Source organism: Hoplias malabaricus, chromosome 1, assembly GCF_029633855.1.
Source record: "Hoplias malabaricus isolate fHopMal1 chromosome 1, fHopMal1.hap1, whole genome shotgun sequence".
NCBI lineage: Eukaryota > Metazoa > Chordata > Actinopteri > Characiformes > Erythrinidae > Hoplias > Hoplias malabaricus.
Window position 1 is genome coordinate 17,223,549 of NC_089800.1, and position 20,182 is coordinate 17,243,730.

General features: G+C 39.9%; 3 protein-coding genes across 6 annotated transcripts in view; 1 reads left to right on the forward strand and 2 right to left on the reverse strand.

The window, feature by feature from the left end:
- Positions 1-879: 879 nt before the first annotated feature.
- eif1axb (eukaryotic translation initiation factor 1A X-linked b) lies at positions 880-5,631 on the reverse strand. The gene is made up of 7 exons (XM_066676524.1): positions 5,467-5,631; positions 3,641-3,724; positions 3,416-3,519; positions 3,051-3,101; positions 2,857-2,938; positions 2,675-2,766; positions 880-2,224 (listed from the first exon to the last, which is right to left on the reverse strand). Exons 1-7 carry the CDS (start codon positions 5,480-5,482, stop codon positions 2,219-2,221), a joined length of 435 nt encoding a protein of 144 aa, XP_066532621.1. The 5' UTR covers positions 5,483-5,631; the 3' UTR covers positions 880-2,218.
- Positions 5,632-6,725: 1,094 nt separating this feature from the next.
- Positions 6,726-8,910, forward strand: si:dkey-226l10.6 (myoneurin). Its single transcript, XM_066684972.1, has 2 exons — positions 6,726-7,303; positions 7,504-8,910. Exons 1-2 carry the CDS (start codon positions 7,013-7,015, stop codon positions 8,641-8,643), a joined length of 1,431 nt encoding a protein of 476 aa, XP_066541069.1. The 5' UTR covers positions 6,726-7,012; the 3' UTR covers positions 8,644-8,910.
- Positions 8,911-9,452: 542 nt separating this feature from the next.
- Positions 9,453-20,182, reverse strand: part of rps6ka3b (ribosomal protein S6 kinase, polypeptide 3b) — a 47,637-nt gene continuing 36,907 nt past the window's right edge. For all 4 annotated transcript variants that reach the window (XM_066662316.1, XM_066662174.1, XM_066662379.1 and 1 more), the window contains 18 exons: positions 19,250-19,330; positions 18,957-19,036; positions 18,762-18,868; positions 17,446-17,483; positions 16,628-16,770; positions 16,459-16,529; positions 15,766-15,854; positions 15,552-15,616; positions 14,955-15,057; positions 14,618-14,739; positions 13,925-14,047; positions 13,738-13,827; positions 12,266-12,424; positions 11,915-12,076; positions 11,755-11,831; positions 11,554-11,671; positions 11,260-11,400; positions 9,453-10,352 (listed from right to left, as the gene is read on the reverse strand). In XM_066662316.1, coding sequence (XP_066518413.1) covers positions 10,230-10,352; positions 11,260-11,400; positions 11,554-11,671; positions 11,755-11,831; positions 11,915-12,076; positions 12,266-12,424; positions 13,738-13,827; positions 13,925-14,047; positions 14,618-14,739; positions 14,955-15,057; positions 15,552-15,616; positions 15,766-15,854; positions 16,459-16,529; positions 16,628-16,770; positions 17,446-17,483; positions 18,762-18,868; positions 18,957-19,036; positions 19,250-19,330 — 1,892 coding nt within the window. In that variant the 3' untranslated portion in view covers positions 9,453-10,229. The remainder of the gene's footprint in view (positions 10,353-11,259; positions 11,401-11,553; positions 11,672-11,754; positions 11,832-11,914; positions 12,077-12,265; positions 12,425-13,737; positions 13,828-13,924; positions 14,048-14,617; positions 14,740-14,954; positions 15,058-15,551; positions 15,617-15,765; positions 15,855-16,458; positions 16,530-16,627; positions 16,771-17,445; positions 17,484-18,761; positions 18,869-18,956; positions 19,037-19,249; positions 19,331-20,182) is intronic.

The following is a 20,182-nucleotide window of genomic DNA, read 5'->3' on the forward strand; positions in this document are numbered from 1 at the left end:
TTCAGTTAAACGTTTGCAAAAAGAATACCGACAAAATCTTGGATGCATTGTGCTTGTGTTGTGTGGATATAACTCAATAAACAACACATTAGTTACTTTGCTCTTAAATAACATTAAATCATGTTGTTTGTCGTGCTGCTTGTGCAGCAGAAAATTCCAAGCTGAAAACCAATAATGACAGCATACTGTGCAGAGTCCATGACCCACTTAATCCGCTCCCTATCAGGAATTCACTGTAATCTCCACAGAGAAGCTGCTCTCTTATTCTATACCCTACACACACACAGCTCTCCATGCTGTAAAGCACGTGGGCGTAAGAGACCGAAACGTGCAGTGAGTCAGATGAATGAAGCTGAAGGGCAAAGAGCAAACTGCAGCACATCCACGTCCAGAAAACACACCTCTAATCAGTTACTCCGCCACACTGAAAATGTTTGTAAGAATAAGGAGTATCCGGATGTGGTGCAGTACAATGTTATACTCACAGACGGTCTTCTACTGTGTTCAGTGAAATGTGTTTTAAGGTCATTATTCTTCAGTTAAAAAACACTCAAGCTCCAAATTCACAAGCTTTTCAGTCCGTTGTGAGGAGACAATACTTTGGGTCCTGAGAAGCTGAGGAATCTATATAATGCAATGATTATTTTTTGATTTATGCTTTTCCACATAGTGCTTTAAAAAAAAATAATTTTTTGATAGAAGAAAAATGGCTTCGCAGCTTTAACACAGCTCAAGGACTAGAGATGGATGCTAGGATTTGCATATAATTATATGGGTCCTTTATAATTGGTATGGGTCCTTTAAAGATGTTCAAAACTTTAGAATTATGTTTCGCTGCTATGAACTGATTCTATTAAATAAGATTCAGAATATCACAGATCAAGTGTTTACTGTTTATTTCAAAATCAAGGTTTCGATCAAAAGCAGCAGAGGAGGAAAATGACAATGACTCTTTCATTAAACTCTGGGCAATCCCAGTGTAAAACTGACCCATTAATTCTGCAATCATTTTGCTCTTATGTAGGACACATTTTAGGAAAAAAATTAACTTATAACATTATTCTGGAATTTAACTCACTACATCAATACAAATATATTTAGGTCTTACAGATTGTTTTTTTTTTTTACTTTAGTGTGGCAAATGTTTGGAAATTTTTAAGTACAGGAAAAAACAGATGGGTTTATTAGCCACCACATTTTTCTTCACATTTAAAATACTTCAAATATTCCTGCAGAAATCTGAACTACACATGCACTGACATAAGCACCGACACACACAGCATTGGTTAAGCGTGACTGATGCTCTGATCTGAAGGTGGAGAAAAGGCTGTATTATTACGCAGCTATTAGAAGACCAGGGTTTTAAATCTTCACTGCTGAGACTGAACACTGTGTGCTATATTTATCAGAGAATCTGATTTCATTAGAATCTCTATCATTTACAAATGACTGAATAAAGATGTCACGAATAGATGCCTGCTTGAGAATTGGCCCTGGTGGAGGACAGGAATTAAGAGTACAGAACAAACCTATGCAGATACACGGCTTCTAAATGATTAGGAGAGGAACACTAATATCAGCATTCAGTATCAGCAGACAAGAGTCAGCTTTAACAGTGCAGTATCAGTGCATCACTAGTACAAACAAGCTTGACTTTTTTATTTAACAGTAGCTGTGAAATCAGACTTTTCAGTAAGAACACAAACTATATTAAAAATATCAGGTGACTGAAGGAAAAGAAAGGGCTGGAGCTTCTCAATTTTTCATTACATTAAATGCATATGCAAATGCACTGCTGTGTCCAGTAGCCTATTTAACAACAGATTAGATAAAGACATTCAGAAAACATACAAAATGACAGTGGCGTGTGAGAGGCATCAGCTGTTTCCAAAGAGTATTTCTCTCCCTCAACTTTAAAGAGCTTCTGAACATTACAAGAATACAGACTGCAAGACCAAACATAAAATTGTTCATGTTTATTGCGAATCCAGAGATTCTGTACTTGTAACTAAATTCCACTTGATGTGAAATTAATATAAATATGTTAAAAGATAACAAAATGTATTGAATATAATGGTGCAGTCATGTAGTTAGTAACATAACCCTAAATCTGAGCCACCTTAGATGTAAGGAGAGAGGGCCAACTCCACTGGGGACATAGGCATTCTTTCTCTGCAGGCGGAGAAAAGTCCACTTTCCCCTTAGCAGCAGTTCCAGATTAGATCTAAAAGCAAAACGGAAGCAAGATAAATGAAGTAAATTATACAACAAACTTGTAAGTCAGAGTAGAGCTGGACGCTATGACCAAAATTTATATCACCATATATTTCTTAATTTTGGTCGATCTGATATAATTCTGATATCAATGTGAACAATAAAAAGCCACACAAAATCTGCCAAGAACTGAAAGCAACATGACGTCACCATCAAACAAAACCTCTTGTCTTCGTCAATATTAATATTTTAAGACTAACTATAAAATTGAGTGCAATCAGCTGATAGCAGCTGTAAATAATATACACTGAAATACTGAAAATGTGTTTAAAACTCATAATTGAAACATTTTATATTGCAATATATTGATATTGAATTATTGTCCAGCCCTAATTGAGATGGTAAAAGAGTGTTCTCTATAGACAGGTCCAAAAAGCTTTATATTTGAGGCAGCACTTACATCATCAATGTCCTCGTCGTCATCACCAATGTCATCGAACTGAATTTCATCATCATCACCGCCTCCAAATGTATCCGTCTCGTTGATTTTGGCTGTGAAACACAGTGCCGTAAGTAACAGTGAACTAATCTGCAGCCTGTCAGCTGAAGACTGAAGAGGTTTACGGTAAAACAAATACACACCATGCTCTGGAAGCTCTCCATAGGCTTTCAGGCTGCGGGCCTCATCAGCGTTATACTTCAAAATAACATCTGCTTTGTTGTCCTGTGATGGGAGAAATTTTTATTAGCAAATCTATATAAAGTTTAGTAACATCACTGGCACTTTTAAGAACTACTGGCTTATTATTGCTTAGAAAAATGGAATCCATACATACCTGGTAATCCCTCAGACCAATAAGTATAATGTCTGATGTGTTTATCCAAACCTGATGATGAAAGAATGAAAACATAAAACTAAGGATCAATCACAGATGCTGATAGACACAGACACACAAAACTCAGACACACTCGGTTAGCCATTGCCTTATTTAATTTTACATTTATTCTTATATATTTTTTTTCAGCTCTTCGGGAGGACAAATTCAACCCATAAAATCACATTAACTCACTGACGTCGGTGAATGCCCTACGTCATTTGAACCAGTCCCCATGACTCTGCACAAAACTCTGAACAATTCAAACACTTGACAGCGTGTAGACAAAATGCTGAATCAGCAGTGTCCTCCAGGGAGAATTGTACCTTTTTCCGGAGTTTTCCTCGGATGTGACAAAGCCGCTTGACTCCATCAAAGCACATGGCCTCCAACCTGCCGTTTCCCAGCATCTTTATTACCTGTGCATACTCTGGGATAAAGGAGACATTCACTTGTTTATGTCTACATAACATATTAAAAAAATATATTTAAAAACAGTTTTAACAAAAACATCAGAGAAGGGCACAAAAAGACTGACTAATGTGACTCACCTTGACCATCCTCTTTAAACACAAGCTCTCTCTTCTCTGATTCATTCTCATTCTTACCACGTCGCCTGTTCTTTCCTCCTTTACCTGAAGGCAGAGAGAGAGAGAGATGTTTTATTCAAAATTATCTTTTTTACTTCAAGCATACATATTTTAAAGTAGTCAATACAAAGCAGGTGTATTTTTTACACATACTACTATACACATATAAAATGTATCAGTCTGAACATTATTTTCCATCCCGTTTAAAAAGAATTAGTACAAGACACTGATGCTTCCTAAAAGATTCTTATAGTAAACTGGGAAAAATAAGTGTACAGAAATACATTAAATCACTATAAAGCAGTATTATTACACAAAGTACCAAGAATTCAAAAGACCTTTTTTCATAGACACGAGCTTAATACAAATAAATTTGCTTCACTAATGTTTAAGGAGAAAAATTCTGGCCTTGCAAAAACACTAAATATTTCTGTTCCTCCGTTTTAATGAGAGGTATTGTCCAGTCATTATCTGTAACCGCTTATCCAGTATCCAATGCGCCGAATGATTCCAGGTAGGCTCTGGACACACCGCGACCCTGAACTGGATAAGCAGAGAAAATAAATGACTAGGAACTAATTAGGAATGTAAAGTAACAATGCATTGTACTGTACTGATTTTATATTTTAGCCCATTACATGAAATCATGTTTGAAATCATAATTTGCGGTTATAGTGTTTGACCTGGACAATATTCTTTCAGATATTCCACTTAGACTTGTCAGCACTAAAAGATGTGTAAACTGTAAAATACCTCGCTTGTTTCATTTTGGATGAGAGAAATTTAAAGAGGAAATCATAGTGGCTTGAATCAAACACTTCATTCTAATGAAACCGTTACAAATGTTCATATTGCTGATCAGGAGATCACCAGATCGATCTCATGAAGTATCGTCCCCAGTTGTTCACCCCTCCTGAACAGTGCAGTATATAGTGAGTAATATAGGGACTAGTGAGAGATATTTTGTATAATAAGGGAGGTCCTATTGGGTGGAATTAGTCATTACTAATGTTTGGAGGCAAAAATGGGGTAAAATGAACAAACAACCCCCCCCCCCCCCAACCATAACTCAAAGACACCACATTAATATTACAGAAAGTTTGTATAATGTCTGAAATAATACGTTATTTTGAGGATTTTCTTTTTATGATTAAGTCCGACAATTGGCTATAATACCATAACGGTAAAGATATCAGTGTGTACATTTTATTTTTACAAATAATATTTTCACCGCAATCCACTTTCAATGACTAGAACGATAGAGAAAAGTTCAAATATCGTGGTGTTCCCCTTTAAACCGCAAGCACCGTTTGTTGAAGATACGGTAATGCTATTCTGTTAACACGAAGTAAAACACCACACCTCACATTTAGATAGACGAATAGTTATTTTAATGTAGAACAGATATATTAGCATGAAACTGTTGGTAGTAGATAACGTATTGTTGTATTATTGTGGTAATCCACTTTATAAAATAGGGAGTGTAAACCAGGCCGGTGTGCGTCCACGCTCGTTTTCTAGATAACGCTAGCTACGTTAGCTAGCTAATATCTAAACAAACAAAATATTGTTACGTTAATTTACTAAATACACAAACTATAACCACAACAAAGTACAAAACTTTGGTTTAACTTCACGTTTGTGTTATTAGTCAGTTATTTCTAATCACAAAAACCAAAAACCCATATGAAACGCAGTTGTAGCTTTAGCAACCATCCGTTCCGGACCTCACGCGTTACCACGAGATCAGCGGTTTTTAAGAGAATACTCTCGGAGAATGACTGTACCTTTGTTTTTTGGCATGTCGTACGAAGCTGTTGACCCGCTCCCGAGTCGTGTCCAGAAGGGTTTGTGTGTTTAAACGATGAAAAGTTGCTGACTTTGTGCCACAACGCAACGTTAACCGCTTACAAAAGACTCGCGTTGACGGGCTAAGAGTCGACTCCTAAAAAGGGAATCGATTCTTTGATTTCAGCTAATCGGAAATTGTGTGTCGACTCCCAAACTTTCAGACATTTTGCCGCGCATCTGTAGAATGAGGTGGACAGTATGACTGTATTTTGTTCTGGTCGTGGAAAATGCTCTCATTAAACGATATGTTTTTAAATGTAAGAAGGGTGATATCTCAGACATGCTCATAAAACATCCCCTAAACTAAAATAAAACTCTCATTTAAAAGAAAGAAATGCACATATCCATTGTCGTACCAGCTTTTTTATTTTTGACTTATAGAAGGTAATATATTTTAGGCTTAACATCTGTTCATGTAGTATTCTTGTCTTGTAAATATGACCCTGATTAGGATGAAGCAGATTTAATTTATAAATATATTATTTTTTATTGTTACTATAATCATTGTTATTAATGTATTTAACCATAGTAAAATATCATCTAGTATTAATTAATTTTACATTGGACAGTTGCGAAGCAAACTATAATGTAATATTTGTAACAAGAAACCCTCATAATATACGACAGTGGAAGCATCAGAGATCTTCCCATCTTATGGATTTGATAGAGGAGAAATAATGTAGGGATTCTCCATTAAGTTAAATTAGCTCGTGTTAAATCTTCACATTTCTTGGCTGGGGACAAATATACTTACTACAGTACGTTTTACTTTGGCAGATGTAACGTTTTGGTTTTGCGAATCAAGGTTGTTGTTGGAAACGATTCGAATCAATTATTAGAATCGACTCCCGTTATTCATTCCAGCTGTTCCCGAGTCGACACCAGAACAGTGGAATCGAACAGCCGCATCGGTCAGCTTAAACCAAACACGCATGCGCAACAATTGTGAGGAACTTTACTGAAATCAGGTGTTTTAGGTTTTTAAATCCAAACAGAGACAATTTCAACTAAAAATACAAGTTGATTTCATATAAACACCGTCTCAGTGAATGTAGCATGGTGTTAATGTAGGAGATTCATTTATAAAAGGTGGCGGTTTTCCACAGAACAGCGGCCTCCTTTCCAGCAGGCGGAGACACAGAGATTAACGCGCCGCGCGAGGAGGGGCGATAACGGCATCATTTATAAAGTATGTATAAAACTAACATTTAGAAATATACTTATTTGGAGATTTCGCGCGTCTAAAGACAGAAATTTGTACACGTTACACAAACCTACGGACAGCCAGGTGGTTATTCAAATAGGAAAATAAAGCTTTACCATGTTTAATTTGAAAAGCAATCTAATTCTTTGTTGCTGAAGCTAACAGGCTAACGCTCAGAGCATCTCCATAATTCGTCATCTTCTCAGTCATGCGCTAAAATCACAGATAAAATACAGATACGGGCAGAAAAAGAGAAAGTGAGAAATCACTCTGACGTTATGGCACATAAATGTGTAGTCGGTGGGTGTCCGAACCGCTCGGACACAGTAATTCACTACATTTTGCCGGAGGAGCCCCGGAGGCGAAGCTTGTGGCTGCAGTTCATTGAGCACAGTAAAAACGACGGAGAACAAATCGACATTTCGAGTCGCGTTTGTGGTGAACATTTTTCCAGAGAAAACTTCACCAAACTCGACCTCGGCTTCACCACACGCCTCGTTTTAAACGTCGACGCGGTTCCAACCATTTTCCCACGAGACCGAGCGACTAAATCTGGACACGAGACACAGGTAAAACTAATCACCGAATGTTTTACATTGCTTTTCCGAAAAGTCTATCCTTTGAATTACACAAAGTTTTTAAATTTTATATAGTCCTCTATTACACATAAAAATAATCTATGGATACTAGCAAATATTGGGTAGGAAAAATTTATTAAAATAAGCTAGTGGTTTATGTTTCATTCCTCATGAGTTTTTACCTGTGACAGGCAGCAGGGGGTGATAATGATGTGGAGGACACCTGTGGTATTACCATCAGTGATGCAGTCTCGTTGGCCCCTGTAAAGGAAGAGCCTTCTGAATATGAAGTGAGCCAGGTCTTGAAGCCCAGAGAAGAAAGTCAGTTGGCTTTGGATCGGCAGGTCAAGCATGAGGAAGACGAGTGTTTGCCTTCTGCTGATAAGAGCGTGGAGGGGAGTAGGGAGCTGAGGAGTATTCGGAGGGCAGTTATCAAACGTAAAGGTGGTCATCTTGACCAACACGACGATGAGAAGGAAAAACGCTTCAGTTGCTCGACATGTGGATGCAAGTTCCGCAATAAAGGCGTTCTTATGGAGCATGAAAGTGGTCACTTGGAGGAGAGGAAGGTCCGAACCTACCGCTGTCACATCTGTGGAAAAGGGTTTGAGCTCCAGTCTGTTCTGAAAGCTCATGTGAAGCGCCACAATGACGGGGAGTCCAGTTTAACGCATGGATGCTCTCTCTGTCCTCGTCGGTTCCGCTATAAGGGCGCTCTGGACACTCATTTGAGACACCACATGTCCCAGGTTATGTATAAATGCCCCTTGTGTGAGGAACCTTATCAGTTCAAATTGGATCTCACTGTACACGTTAAGGCCACTCACGCTGGAAGCAGGCTCGTGTGCAATTTTTGCAATAAAAGTTTCATACGAGTTGATGCCTTTTTTAAACACATTGATAGACATGTAGTGGCCACCCCTTACTACTGCAGCACTTGTAATATTTACCAGCTCACTGAGAGGGGCTACCTGTGCCATATGCGCATCCATGAGAAGAGGAGCCTTTTGAGACTGAATGCACAGAAGGGCCTTGATAAAGGAGAAACTGCTCAAGGACAGTCATCAGAGTGCACTTTGCAAAATGGCTCAGGAACACAGCCAGCTCCTGTATCTCTGAGTGAGACTGAGAAGAAACCGATCAACGTGCAGGCAGGGGTTGACAAAGGTTTGGAGCCAGGAGCAGATCTGATGGTTTGTGCACAATCAGTAACTGAGTTTGAGGACAGTGGGACAGATCATAACGTTCCAGGGCTGGACACTTCTCATCTCTCACCTGAAGAGTTGTCCTACTCTGAGACCAGCGAGGACACTGATGATGATCTTAGTTGAGAAAGCATTTGATCAATTGCTCTTGATGACCTACTCTAACTTCATTTAAGAAGTAGTTTTGCAATGGTTAGATTTATCCTGTAATAGAAGTGTGTGTGTGTGTATAATTTTTTTAAATGTAGAATAATGTTTATTTCTTATTCATAAAAGAATAACTGTCCATGTCGTAAACATTGCTTACAAATGTACATATTTGTATTATAGCCCGTGCTACAGATTGTTCCACAGTTTTATTACAGTATTTATTACAATGTAACGGCACTTGGTGGGATTAAACATATATATGTATATATGATGATCTGTGGACAACCCTTATTGGATAAACATTAATTGTATTAATTTAGATAGGTGCAGCTAGGGCTGTAATTGCACTTTAGCATTATCCTTATGCTGGATTTTTTTTTTGCTATTCTGAATGACTGGTTATTTTTTAGAGATTTGGTTGTACTCAGCTTTGAGCATTAGTGAGGTCAGTGATTTTCTTAATTAATGAACCTAGTATTTACAGTCAGCAGTAATATAGGGGCCTATTTTTAAAATCTGGAAACATTTCTGTCTATACAGACATCAGTCCCATTAGTAAGGTCTTAGCTTTCTCAAATGTAAAACAGCATCTTGCCAAATAGCAGCGGCAGTTTCTTTCCAATAAAGAGAGGAAATGCTATAGAATGCAACACAAAAAAAAACCAGAATGTGCTCTGAGGACGTATAGGTCACCCGTGATAAAAAGAGACAACACTGCTGTAAGGTTTTGTTACTCAGCTTTTTTTTTTTTTTTTTTTTTTTTTTTTTAAATAATACATTGCATTTTATAAACCTGAGTTCTCTAAGTATTTACAGTTCTATGTTGTCTTGTGCTCTGAACCTCTTTTATGCAGTTTATCCACCTAAACAGTTTGTAAAGCTACAACTCAGTTTTGTTGTAGGGGCCTGTTCACTTCACAAAAATGATCTTTTAAAAGTTTTTTTTTCCCCCTTTAATGGGAATTCTTGTACTGACACCAGGTCTTCTTATTAGGACATCTGTGGATAAGTGAGCCGTACAGATGCCAGGAAGGGAACGAAGAAATGGAAATTTCACAACCTTAAATACCATTAGGGCCTTCTCTCTTGGCTTTAACAAATCAGCATAAATCAACATGGAAACCTAACAAATTTGGAGAGGTCATTAAAGATGAATATAATGGTTTGTATTTCTCAGTTCAATAGTTCAACTTTCTTTAACAGCCCATATAATATCATATTCTATCAGCTTTATAAAAATCGATATTACATTATATTACAAGTTTATATGCATGTATGACACCGTCTCCGGCGTGCCAAAAAATATTCCGGTTACTCCGGTTGCTTTGCTTGTATAGAGTCTGGAGGCAGCAGTGATTGTACAAGCGAAAGACTGTTGGTCCTCTTGTAAGCACGTTAGGAAGAATCAGATTGTCCAGCAGGGGTCCTTTGAGTCCACGCTTGGCTTTTGTGCCCTGGATGCAGCTGGATTGGACAGCTGAGCTGCTTTAAAGGGCAGGAGGACAGGTGGGCAGTTTGCCCGCCAGCTGTGAGGTGTGTGGTTGGAAGCAGAGGACGGTGGCTCAGAGGGCAGTGGAGGTCACTTTCTTCACCCCTCTGCGCTGAGCGAGAATGGAGCAGCCGACAGGTTCCAGCACTGGGGGGACGTTCCTGTTCAAGGCAGAGTAAGTAGCCGCCATAGCGCCCTGCAACAGAGAGAGAGGAGGGGACCATCGTTTCTCTTTTCTCGGAATTCTGGAGAATTTTATGGATTTCACACATTAATGCAACTGGCATAGCTGTGCTAAGCCTACAGATGTGGTCTTTCTTAGCAACTGTTGCTAGGCTGGACAAGATTTCAAGTGTGTTAGTATTTGAAGGTGGCCTCTGCCTGAACATTATTGCATGTCTTGTTTTGGTGTCGAGTTAAGGTGGACTCAGAAATTGTGCAAAAGCCCAACCGAGTGCAGTGCCTCAACTTGTTCCCCACCATTACCGAATATCAATACACTCAACAGAATAAAGCTGCAAACGAATCTGCATTTTGATTGCTAAACAAAAATAAATAAATGATTGTCTCGTTCTATGTCCAGTCTCTGAGCATGTTTGACATTATGTTAGACTGTCTAACGACAACAATAATTTGCACTTTAACCCGCTCACATAAACATGTTTTTCACAGGGACCATGTCAGCAAGATTCATAATTATACTCTGGTTATGTGTGAACCACAGTTAATGCAGAAGTTCTTTAAAGAAAAAAAATTAAGCTCAGTGTCAATTCTCTCACATCTTTAACATGAACCATGTGTACATTTTTCAGGCTCGAAAGAAAGCACCAGGTTGAATAATTAAAGTTTGTTAAGTACAGTTTTTGAACCCTGTGTTTTACAAAATATAAAATACTGTTTATTAAATAATATATAATATAATATACAATGAACTACCAATTATATATTCATTCAGTAATTCTGTACAAATGTTAAACTGCTTCAGACACAAAGTTTGTTGTTCGGCTCAGAAAGAAATCTTGATTTGAACTCCAGCAAACTGAGAATACACTAAATAGCAAGAGAGTTAGGAGCAATATTCACAATGAGAAAAGAGTTTATACCTTGACCAGATGAGGAGCATCTTGTCTGTTCAGTTGGTATTTGGGAAGCTGGTCTTTGTGAACGATCCAGGGGTGCCTCAGCACTTGTGCAGCTGTTAACCTCTGATGGGGGTCTACATGTAGCATTTTAGACACCAGGTCCTGAGGGTAATGGAGTGAGACCAAAATGATCAGTTTGCTGACACATAATACATATTTTAGAACTTAAACAAAACTGCAGTATACATATACGTTTCCAATAAAGCTTAAAAGGTTCAGTCTAATATGGGGTGTTTGAAATAAGAGTGAACCCACCTTAGCCTCAGTTGAGACAGAGTTCCAATATCCTCCCGTCAGTGAGAACTTCCCACTGCCGATTCTGGCCAGGATCTCCTCTGGTGTGTCCTCGGGGCCGTTAGCAAATGGAGTGAACCTACAAAACAGTAATGTGTGTCAATGAAACTGGACATATCTCACAGTCCCAGTTTTCATTTTATAGCCCTCTTCTGTATTTACCCTGTTAGCATGGTGTACAATAGGACTCCTAAGCTCCAGATGTCACATGCAGCATCATATCCTTGCTTCTTCAGCACCTGGAGAGCAAAAATAGTCCTTCATTAGTTACTGCAAGAAAAGTAAATAGCAGTGTTGGAACAGTGGGGGCAGAAGTGTGTACCTCAGGGGCCACGAAGTTGGCAGTGTAGCAGGGCGTCATCAGCAGGCCGTTCTCTGCCCTCAACTGTTTGGCGAAACCAAAATCACAGATCCGGATGGACTCTGGGTTACCAGACTCGTCCACATAGAGAATGTTACTGGGCTTCAGATCTCTGTGGACAACCTGAGGAGTGGGACGGAAACTGCACTTTACAAATCTAAAACATAAACATTATCTGTAGCTCCTTCCCCACTGCAACAATACCTGTAATATTTGTTAGTTGTTTACCTCCATGCTGACCAGTTGAGACACTGGGTTCTTAACATACTGTTTTTCTGAAGTGCTTGATAAAAGCAATATGAATATAAATACCCCTTGTGCATGCAGGTATTCCACAGTCCTGGTGATGGTATACAGTACAGCACTGGCCTCCCTCTCGGAGAAGAACTTCTGCCGGAGGATTTTATCCAGCAGCTCTCCTCCTTTCATTAGCTCTGTCACCAGGTACACGGAGCGACCATCATCATAAACCTGCATGACACCACACAGAGAAACGTTAACACAAATCAGGTTTCATTTCTCAATCCTATTCCATTTCCGTACTCTTCGCCAGGCTGTTCAGCCACTTCTTCGAATTCTCCGGGAAGACTTTATACCAGATGTTGGAACATATCTTTAAAGGGAACGTCTATGATTGTGAGCAATCGCAGTTCTCTCTGGTTGTTTACATTCCGAAGCTACGCGTCTTTTAAGGTGGAATGGTGTGTTTAGTTAATTATTTTCAATGTTTGGAAAATGTCTTCATTGTCTAAAAAACTCCAGATGCCTCTGCCATGAGCAGAGTGAAAGCCTAGCATACAGGACCGATACACTCCCTCACAGACACCGGGGCTTCATAAACACATCATACTGGTTTCCAGCTTAAAAAAGACTAGAGAGCAGCAAATGGTGAGGAAACATCTGAATTTTATAAAAAGGTTTTTTTTATTACAACCATGAACTACACCTTTAAGGATTTGCTGGTATTTGGCTAAACAACATTAATGAGGTCAGGTTGAGTGATGTCCAACTAACCCCAAAGGTATTTGACTTCCCTCCAGAAGACACTGGCCTGTATTGTGTGTGTGTGTGTGGTGTCCACAATAGGTGCACCATTATAACAGATGAAAGTGATTATAAGGGATTTAAACAAATGGTGTACTTTATTAAGTGTTATAAGCAATGAATATTGGATTTTAACTGTACTCTGCTCTTCCTGCCACCCGTTTCAGTCAGGATTATGTAAATACTTTCTTGTGGATGGTTCAGGGCAAATGCACTGCCTTAGTTTCACCACTCACTGCACCATGCCTGCGTTTCGTGTGCATCTCAGTTCAAAGCCCTTTCTTTATTGTTTTAATGAGATCCGTAATGCAATCCAGCATGCACTACAGAACATGACCTTGAGTGAACAGGAGAAACACTATAATGCATTCAGGATTGGGTTAACCTCCACAAATGTATGGAAACTTTGAAATATGATGCTTAATAAGATCCCAAATCAATATAAAATCACTACTAATCCATTTCTCTAAAGACAGTGACTCGTAGTTGACAGAATGGTTATGAATATGCCTGAGATGATGGACAATATTTATAAACACTTCTATTATCTACCAATTGCTGTCTTTTTTATGAATGTTTATGAAGGAATAGATAACTTGTGATTTTATATAGATTTGGGGCAGTAATTGGTAGTTCACAGAATGATTATGAATATACAATCACAGTATTCTTTGTGTATGCTTCTTTGTTTTCATCTTAACATCAACGTAACACTGCTTTCTGTCCCTTTACACACTTACATCTTTCAAGGTGATGATGTTTGGGTGCTGACCGTAACGTAACAGTATTTCCACCTCCTCTGTAGGGTCCCTTTTGGCTTTATTGATGATCTGTGGGAAAAATGGATACAGAAACGGTCCCTATGTGATCACCTTTAAGTAACACATCCTCACAGTAGATTTCACTGTGATGTAACTGAGCGTTCACCTTGACGGCGTACTCCATGCCAGTGCTCTTCTGAATGCAGCGTTTGCAGATTGAGTACGAGCCGACGCCTATGTCCTCCCTCACCTCGTATGCGTCACTGAACTGAGCAGAGCTTCTGTGGAGCTGGTGGAACGAAGAGGGGAACCAAAACTCAAACACAAACAGCTGCAGTTTATACAATTCAGTTCAGTTCAAACCTGGACCTGCACAGTGTTTATTTGTTAACTCTTCTCACAATACTGAGTTTAACTGTTTTAGTTTAATTCCGAACAATTACACAATTACAGTATGCATTAATATTACTGCAGTACTGCACATTTTTCAGCAGCACTAATGTAGACCAGGAGCCTCTCACTAACAGAAGCTGTCACAAATGGAGCTAAACAGAGACACCCAGGCCGGAAACTCTTTATGAAGAAGACAATGATGACAAAAAACTTCCTGAGGCAGGAAGGGAACTCTAATGTAGGAGCCCATCCTCCTGGAAGACACTAGTTTGTACGGTGTAGAGCGCACTAGAATTTATTAGTCAAAAAATTGACTAACAATACATTTTATTATCACATTTTAATCAAGGGATTACGATGCCACTTTGATCCTCAGTATCCAGGACATTAGCTATGAACATTAACAGTATGTTCAGTAACAGTGTACAATGTTTAAATGGTATTAGTGTGTGTTTAGTTTGTGTACCTGAACTATAGTGCTCATGTTACCCTGCAGTGGCTGGATCTCCTCCTCTGAGCTGATGGCCACAAAGCTGAAGCCTCTGAAGAGCTGATGGGCGTTGGCACTAGGGGGCACACCTGGTGAATCTGAACACACACACACACACACACACACTTCTGAGCTCTACATGAAGCTCCTGTCTGAACACTCGCCATGAGTGAAGTTTTATGAGTAAGTAAATGCTGTTCTCTGTTATCTATTTGTTTGAGGGATGTTAAAATTTGCCAAAAGAAGCCTATTACTCACGGAAGGGCGAGTGGGAAAACATACACAAGGTTAAACGGCTGTTCTATTGCAGTACCTTTGGGAGTTTTAGCTGTGAATTCTGGGTCAAAATAGAACGTGTCATCTGGTCTCCCAGAGGCAGGCTTGAAGGGCGGATGAATCTCTCTCCTGAATAATTTCTGGGGACAATGGACACAGTGAATAAACAGTGATTATAGCTGAAATCAAACAAAAATTGTTTTGCATAAAAGTATAAGTACATTTTTCCATCTACTTGGATGAAAAATACACAAAAACATAATTGAACTCAAAGCATGTTCTGATTGATCTTCCATCTTGGGGGTCAACTGCAGCTTAATGTTTAGAGGCACAAACGTAGTACCAGAATGTCACTGGTTTGAATCCCACTACAGACAGTAACATCCACGGCTGAAGTGCCCTGGAGCAAGGCACCTACCCTTCAGACCCTCCAGATATGTGGGCGTTCACTGCCCCTAATATTTAGTGTGAGTTTGTTCACTGCCACAAATTAGTTAAATACAGAGGTCAAAATTGTATGGATTTACAATGATCATAAAGAATTTTCACTTTAACTTTAAGAATGTTATGATACACTGCGCAGTCCTAACACACACACACACACACACACACACACACACACACTAACACTTACATTCCAGTCAATGGAAGCGTAAAATTGATGTCTCTTGATTTCCTCGACCCCATCTGGACCAGCACCTGTACAGACAATATTTGACAGCTGTGGCTCTGCTTCAGAGGCATTACAACACTCCAGTGGTTAACATTTAACAACACAGTACTGAAGAGTGAGATATTAGCCAGTGTGTGTGTGTGTGTGTGTGTGTGTGTATGTGTTTTCTGCCTACCCAGTCTGTTAGAGGGGTTGCGTTTGAAGAGGTTACGGAGGAGGCTCTGTGCCTCAGTGCTGAGGAATGGAGGCATGCCCAGTTTGGCTCTAGAGAAAGACAAATGGACAACAGGACAGAGGAACAAGACAAAACAAAAGTCAGATGTCCCTCATGATGGTCAGCACAAGTCAAAGTAAATATTGGAAACTGCTCTAATGACGTCTTGAAAACCGAGGTGTATGACAAAAACAAAACAGGGCTGCATTCCTGTGGAAATTCTGTATCTGTGGTCACACTTGACAAGCCATCTCTTATCATCATATTCCAGGATAGCTACGGCATGCTGAAGAGCTGCTGACAGCCCAGTAAAACCCCACCACCGCAGATGAGCACATACACAGGCCTGGGACGCTTAATTATTATCCGCAGTTACACTAGCGGCAGCATTACTCACTGCTGGCTTATTCACATCAGGCCATTACAGAAGCCAAAACGAGTGTGTTTGGAGTGGCTTTGCTTTTATTGTAGGTTGACTGTTAAGGTTAAGTGTAGGGCGCCGGGGCTCAGTAGCAGTGTCAGTTAAAGCGTGGCCACAGCCTCTATTACCACAGAGCTGCAGGCCTCCAGCTGCTGCGTAAGCCCAGCTTAGCATTTACAGCACAATACAGTCCCCAATCTCCCCAGCAGTAAACATGCAGCCACAGCACTCACTTTAAAATCATGGTCATGGTTTCCTTACGGTCCTTTCCTTGGAATGGAAGCGTACCAGTCAGCATTTCAAACTGGGGACACACACAATACAAACATCAATAGCCAATGAACATCGACGTTGACAGACGGCAATATGAGAAAACACAGGCTAGGAAACCTCGTCTCTCACCATGAGCACACCATACGACCACCAATCGGCGCTGTGGGTGTGGCCTCGGCGGTTCACCACTTCTGGCGCCATGTACTCCACTGTCCCGCAGAAAGAGTAGGCTTTGTTCTCATGATCGATCGACTCCTTACTGAGCCCAAAGTCTAAAAATGCACATGCACACTGTCGGTCACAGACAGGCATCGTAGAACACAGTCAGCTGTTAACGGAATAGCTTTAATATATTTTTAGTGCCTAAAGACTGGACAATAATCTGACGCAAATTTGACGTTACATCATACATCCCTCACACACAGACACACTCCATAACTGTAGATTACATAAGTGTAGGTTGACTATTTTCACAGGCAGACACTATTGTGTTAATGAGGGGTATACTACACGCTGTGAGAGTGAATTAAAAAAGACAATAGATGGCAGCTGAAATATTCTGGGTAATCTTCCAAAGCTAATTTCACTATATGCCACTGCACTGCATTAAAATATTAATAATTCATATTCATCCGATAAATGAAAAACATGTTACTGATTTAGTGGAACACACATTAAGATGCTAACTGTTGCATTAATAAAAGGAACAGTGAATGTGGACTAAACACAGACTTAGAGGGAGCACTGTATCATTTGCCTTTGTTCGTTTTGCTGGCTTTAGACTGCTGTGCCACTCAGGCCTCGTGGTGTTTTAAAATAACAGAGGAAACCATTATATATTATGTTAGGATCTGATAGCACTTTTTCTTTCGTAACATAAAATCTAACTACAGCCTGGCAGTTGAGGCAGGAAGCGAGGTGAAGTGCGACGGTGTGGAATTACAAACCCGTCAGTTTGATGTGGCCTTCCTCGTCCAGCAGGATGCTGAAATGACACAAATTTCACAGCATCAGGAAGCGTCCATATGCACACTTACACGCATTAAACACACATCCTACATTCTTGCTTTAGGTGTTCATATCTATGGAGCCGTAACACCACAGACAGACTTTATAGCACTCATCATTTGCCTTTGCTCTCCTCTCTACGCACATCAGAATGATTTAGACTTGACCTTGTCTGATGGAGGAAAAGTGTGTGTGTGTGTGTGTGCGTTGGCATGAGGGACAGACAGCGAGAGAGAGCAGATCAAGAAAAAAAAAAGCACAGAACAGTGCAGCATACAGCATACGAGACTGAATAATTATTATGCAGTGCTTTTAAAAAACTGGTTGAGATATTTACTTAGAGACAGTCATGAAAACCAACGAGCGTCATTCCGAAAGGTCTCATAACAAATGAGTAACTGAGTTCAGTGATGGTGATAGGAATCAGATGTCTTAAGAAGTAAATGGTTCAAAAAGTAATTATTTTAAATTTGTGACTATTTTACACCAGGTAGTGTCGCAGTCACACAGCTCCAGGGACCTGGAGGTTGTGGGTTTGAGTCCCACTCCAGGTGACTGTCTGTGAGGAGTGTGGTGTGTTCTCCCTGTGTCTGCGTGGGTTTCCTTCGGGTGACTGTCTGTGAGGAGTGTGGTGTGTTCTCCCTGTGTCTGCGTGGGTTTCCTCTGGGTGACTGTCTGTGAGGAGTGTGGTGTGTTCTCCCTGTGTCTGCGTGGGTTTCCTCTGGGTGACTGTCTGTGAGGAGTGTGGTGTGTTCTCCCTGTGTCTGCGTGGGTTTCCTCTGGGTGACTGTCTGTGAGGAGTGTGGTGTGTTCGCTCTGTGTCTGCGTGGGTTTCCTCCGGGTGACTGTCTGTTTCAGGGTAGGCTCCGGACTCACTGTGACCCTGAACTGGATAAGTGGATACTGACAATTAATGAATGATGAATATTTTACTATTTAAAATATTTTATATTAAATTCAGAAGTTATTTATAGGTTCGGTGGTGATGTGGGATATTAATTAAAATTGTTATAATGCATATCCATAGCCAATGTCGTAACCATAATTGTAGAAAAGCTTCATGAAGTAGATTTTAGAGTCATTAAATTCTATAAATATCTAGTTCCTACCACCAACACTGAACTATTCTATAGTCTGTAACTATAATGACCCTATATGTTTCTGTAGAACAAAGTACTTCACATTAAGCCTTGTGTTCATACATCTCAAGATTCAACTCTCTAATGTCTACAGTATGAGAGCTGTTTGGATGTACTTCTCTGGTTTGAGGTCTCTGTAGATGATTCCTAGTCCATGCAGATGGTCCAGTGCCAAAGCCAGCTCAGCCAGATAAAACTTCACATCTTCCTCTGTGAACATCACCTGCGCAAACAGCATGCAGGCTTTAGCAAGAGAATTAGACACACACACACATACACACACACAGAATAAATGTGCTGTCTATTTTTACCTCTTTTGACAGACGGGTGAAGAGATCTCCTCCTCTGAGAAAGTCCAGAATCAGATAAAGCTTTCCCTCTGTCTGGAATGCTGAAGATGTGTGTAGGTAGATAAGAGAGAGAGATACAGGGAAGGAGAATGTGTGAGAAAGGGAGAAAAAGAGATAGGTGAGAGAAGAAGAAAGGGATGGGGGAGAGAGAGAGAGAGAGACAGAGAGATTTAATTGTTTCATAAGACTTTGTCAGGCTAAATAATGGGAGACATTAATCACTGGGATTGGCTGTGGGCTTTGATGAGACTCACCGTAGTGCAGCTTAACGATAAAGGGATGATTCACCTCCACCAGGATGTCCCTCTCCATCTTAGTCCTGACGCGGTCCCGCACTGAAAACACAGCGGCTTGGTTTAATACAATATAAGGGCACTGTATCCTACCTGTATATATATATATATATATATATATATATATATATATATATATATATATATATATATATATATGTGTGTATGTGTATATACACACGCAAGAACCTATATGTAATAACAATGATAACAACGTCACATTCATTCATTCATTCATTCATTGTCTGTAAGCGCTTATCTAGTTCAGGGTCATGGTGAGTCTGGAGCCTACAGAATCACTGGGCGCAAGGTGGGAACACACCCTGGAGGGGGCACCAGTCCTTCACAGGGTGACACACACTCACACATTCACACCTATGGACACTTTTGAGTCTCCAATCCACCTACCAACATGTGTTTTTGGACCGTGGGAGGACACCCACGCGGACACGGGAAGAACACACCAAATTCCTCCGTCACATATGTATATTATGTAATTACATGTATGCAATAATTTGTCTCATATCATGTATACACTTTAATATACAATATGTAAATGCAAAGGTGTTTAATGTATATGTTGTCCCTAAGGTGACAAGACCTTCTTCATGTTTGTTTGAGTTTATTTTGTGAATATAATTGGGTAACACTATGTGCCCTTTACACTGTGGTAGCATTGTGATGAAAGGCCCAATACAAGTGTCCTAATACATTCTTGCAGTTAAATACTGTTTATATTCAATTACAATAACACTGAAGTCATTTTTTCCCTTCTATATACTAGACACACTTTCACACAGAGTACATGATTTCTACTAAACTGCTCCTAAGTAACAACACCGTCCTGTACCCTTGCAGAGCCCTCATGTTCTGGCAAGGCAGAATAACACAGAT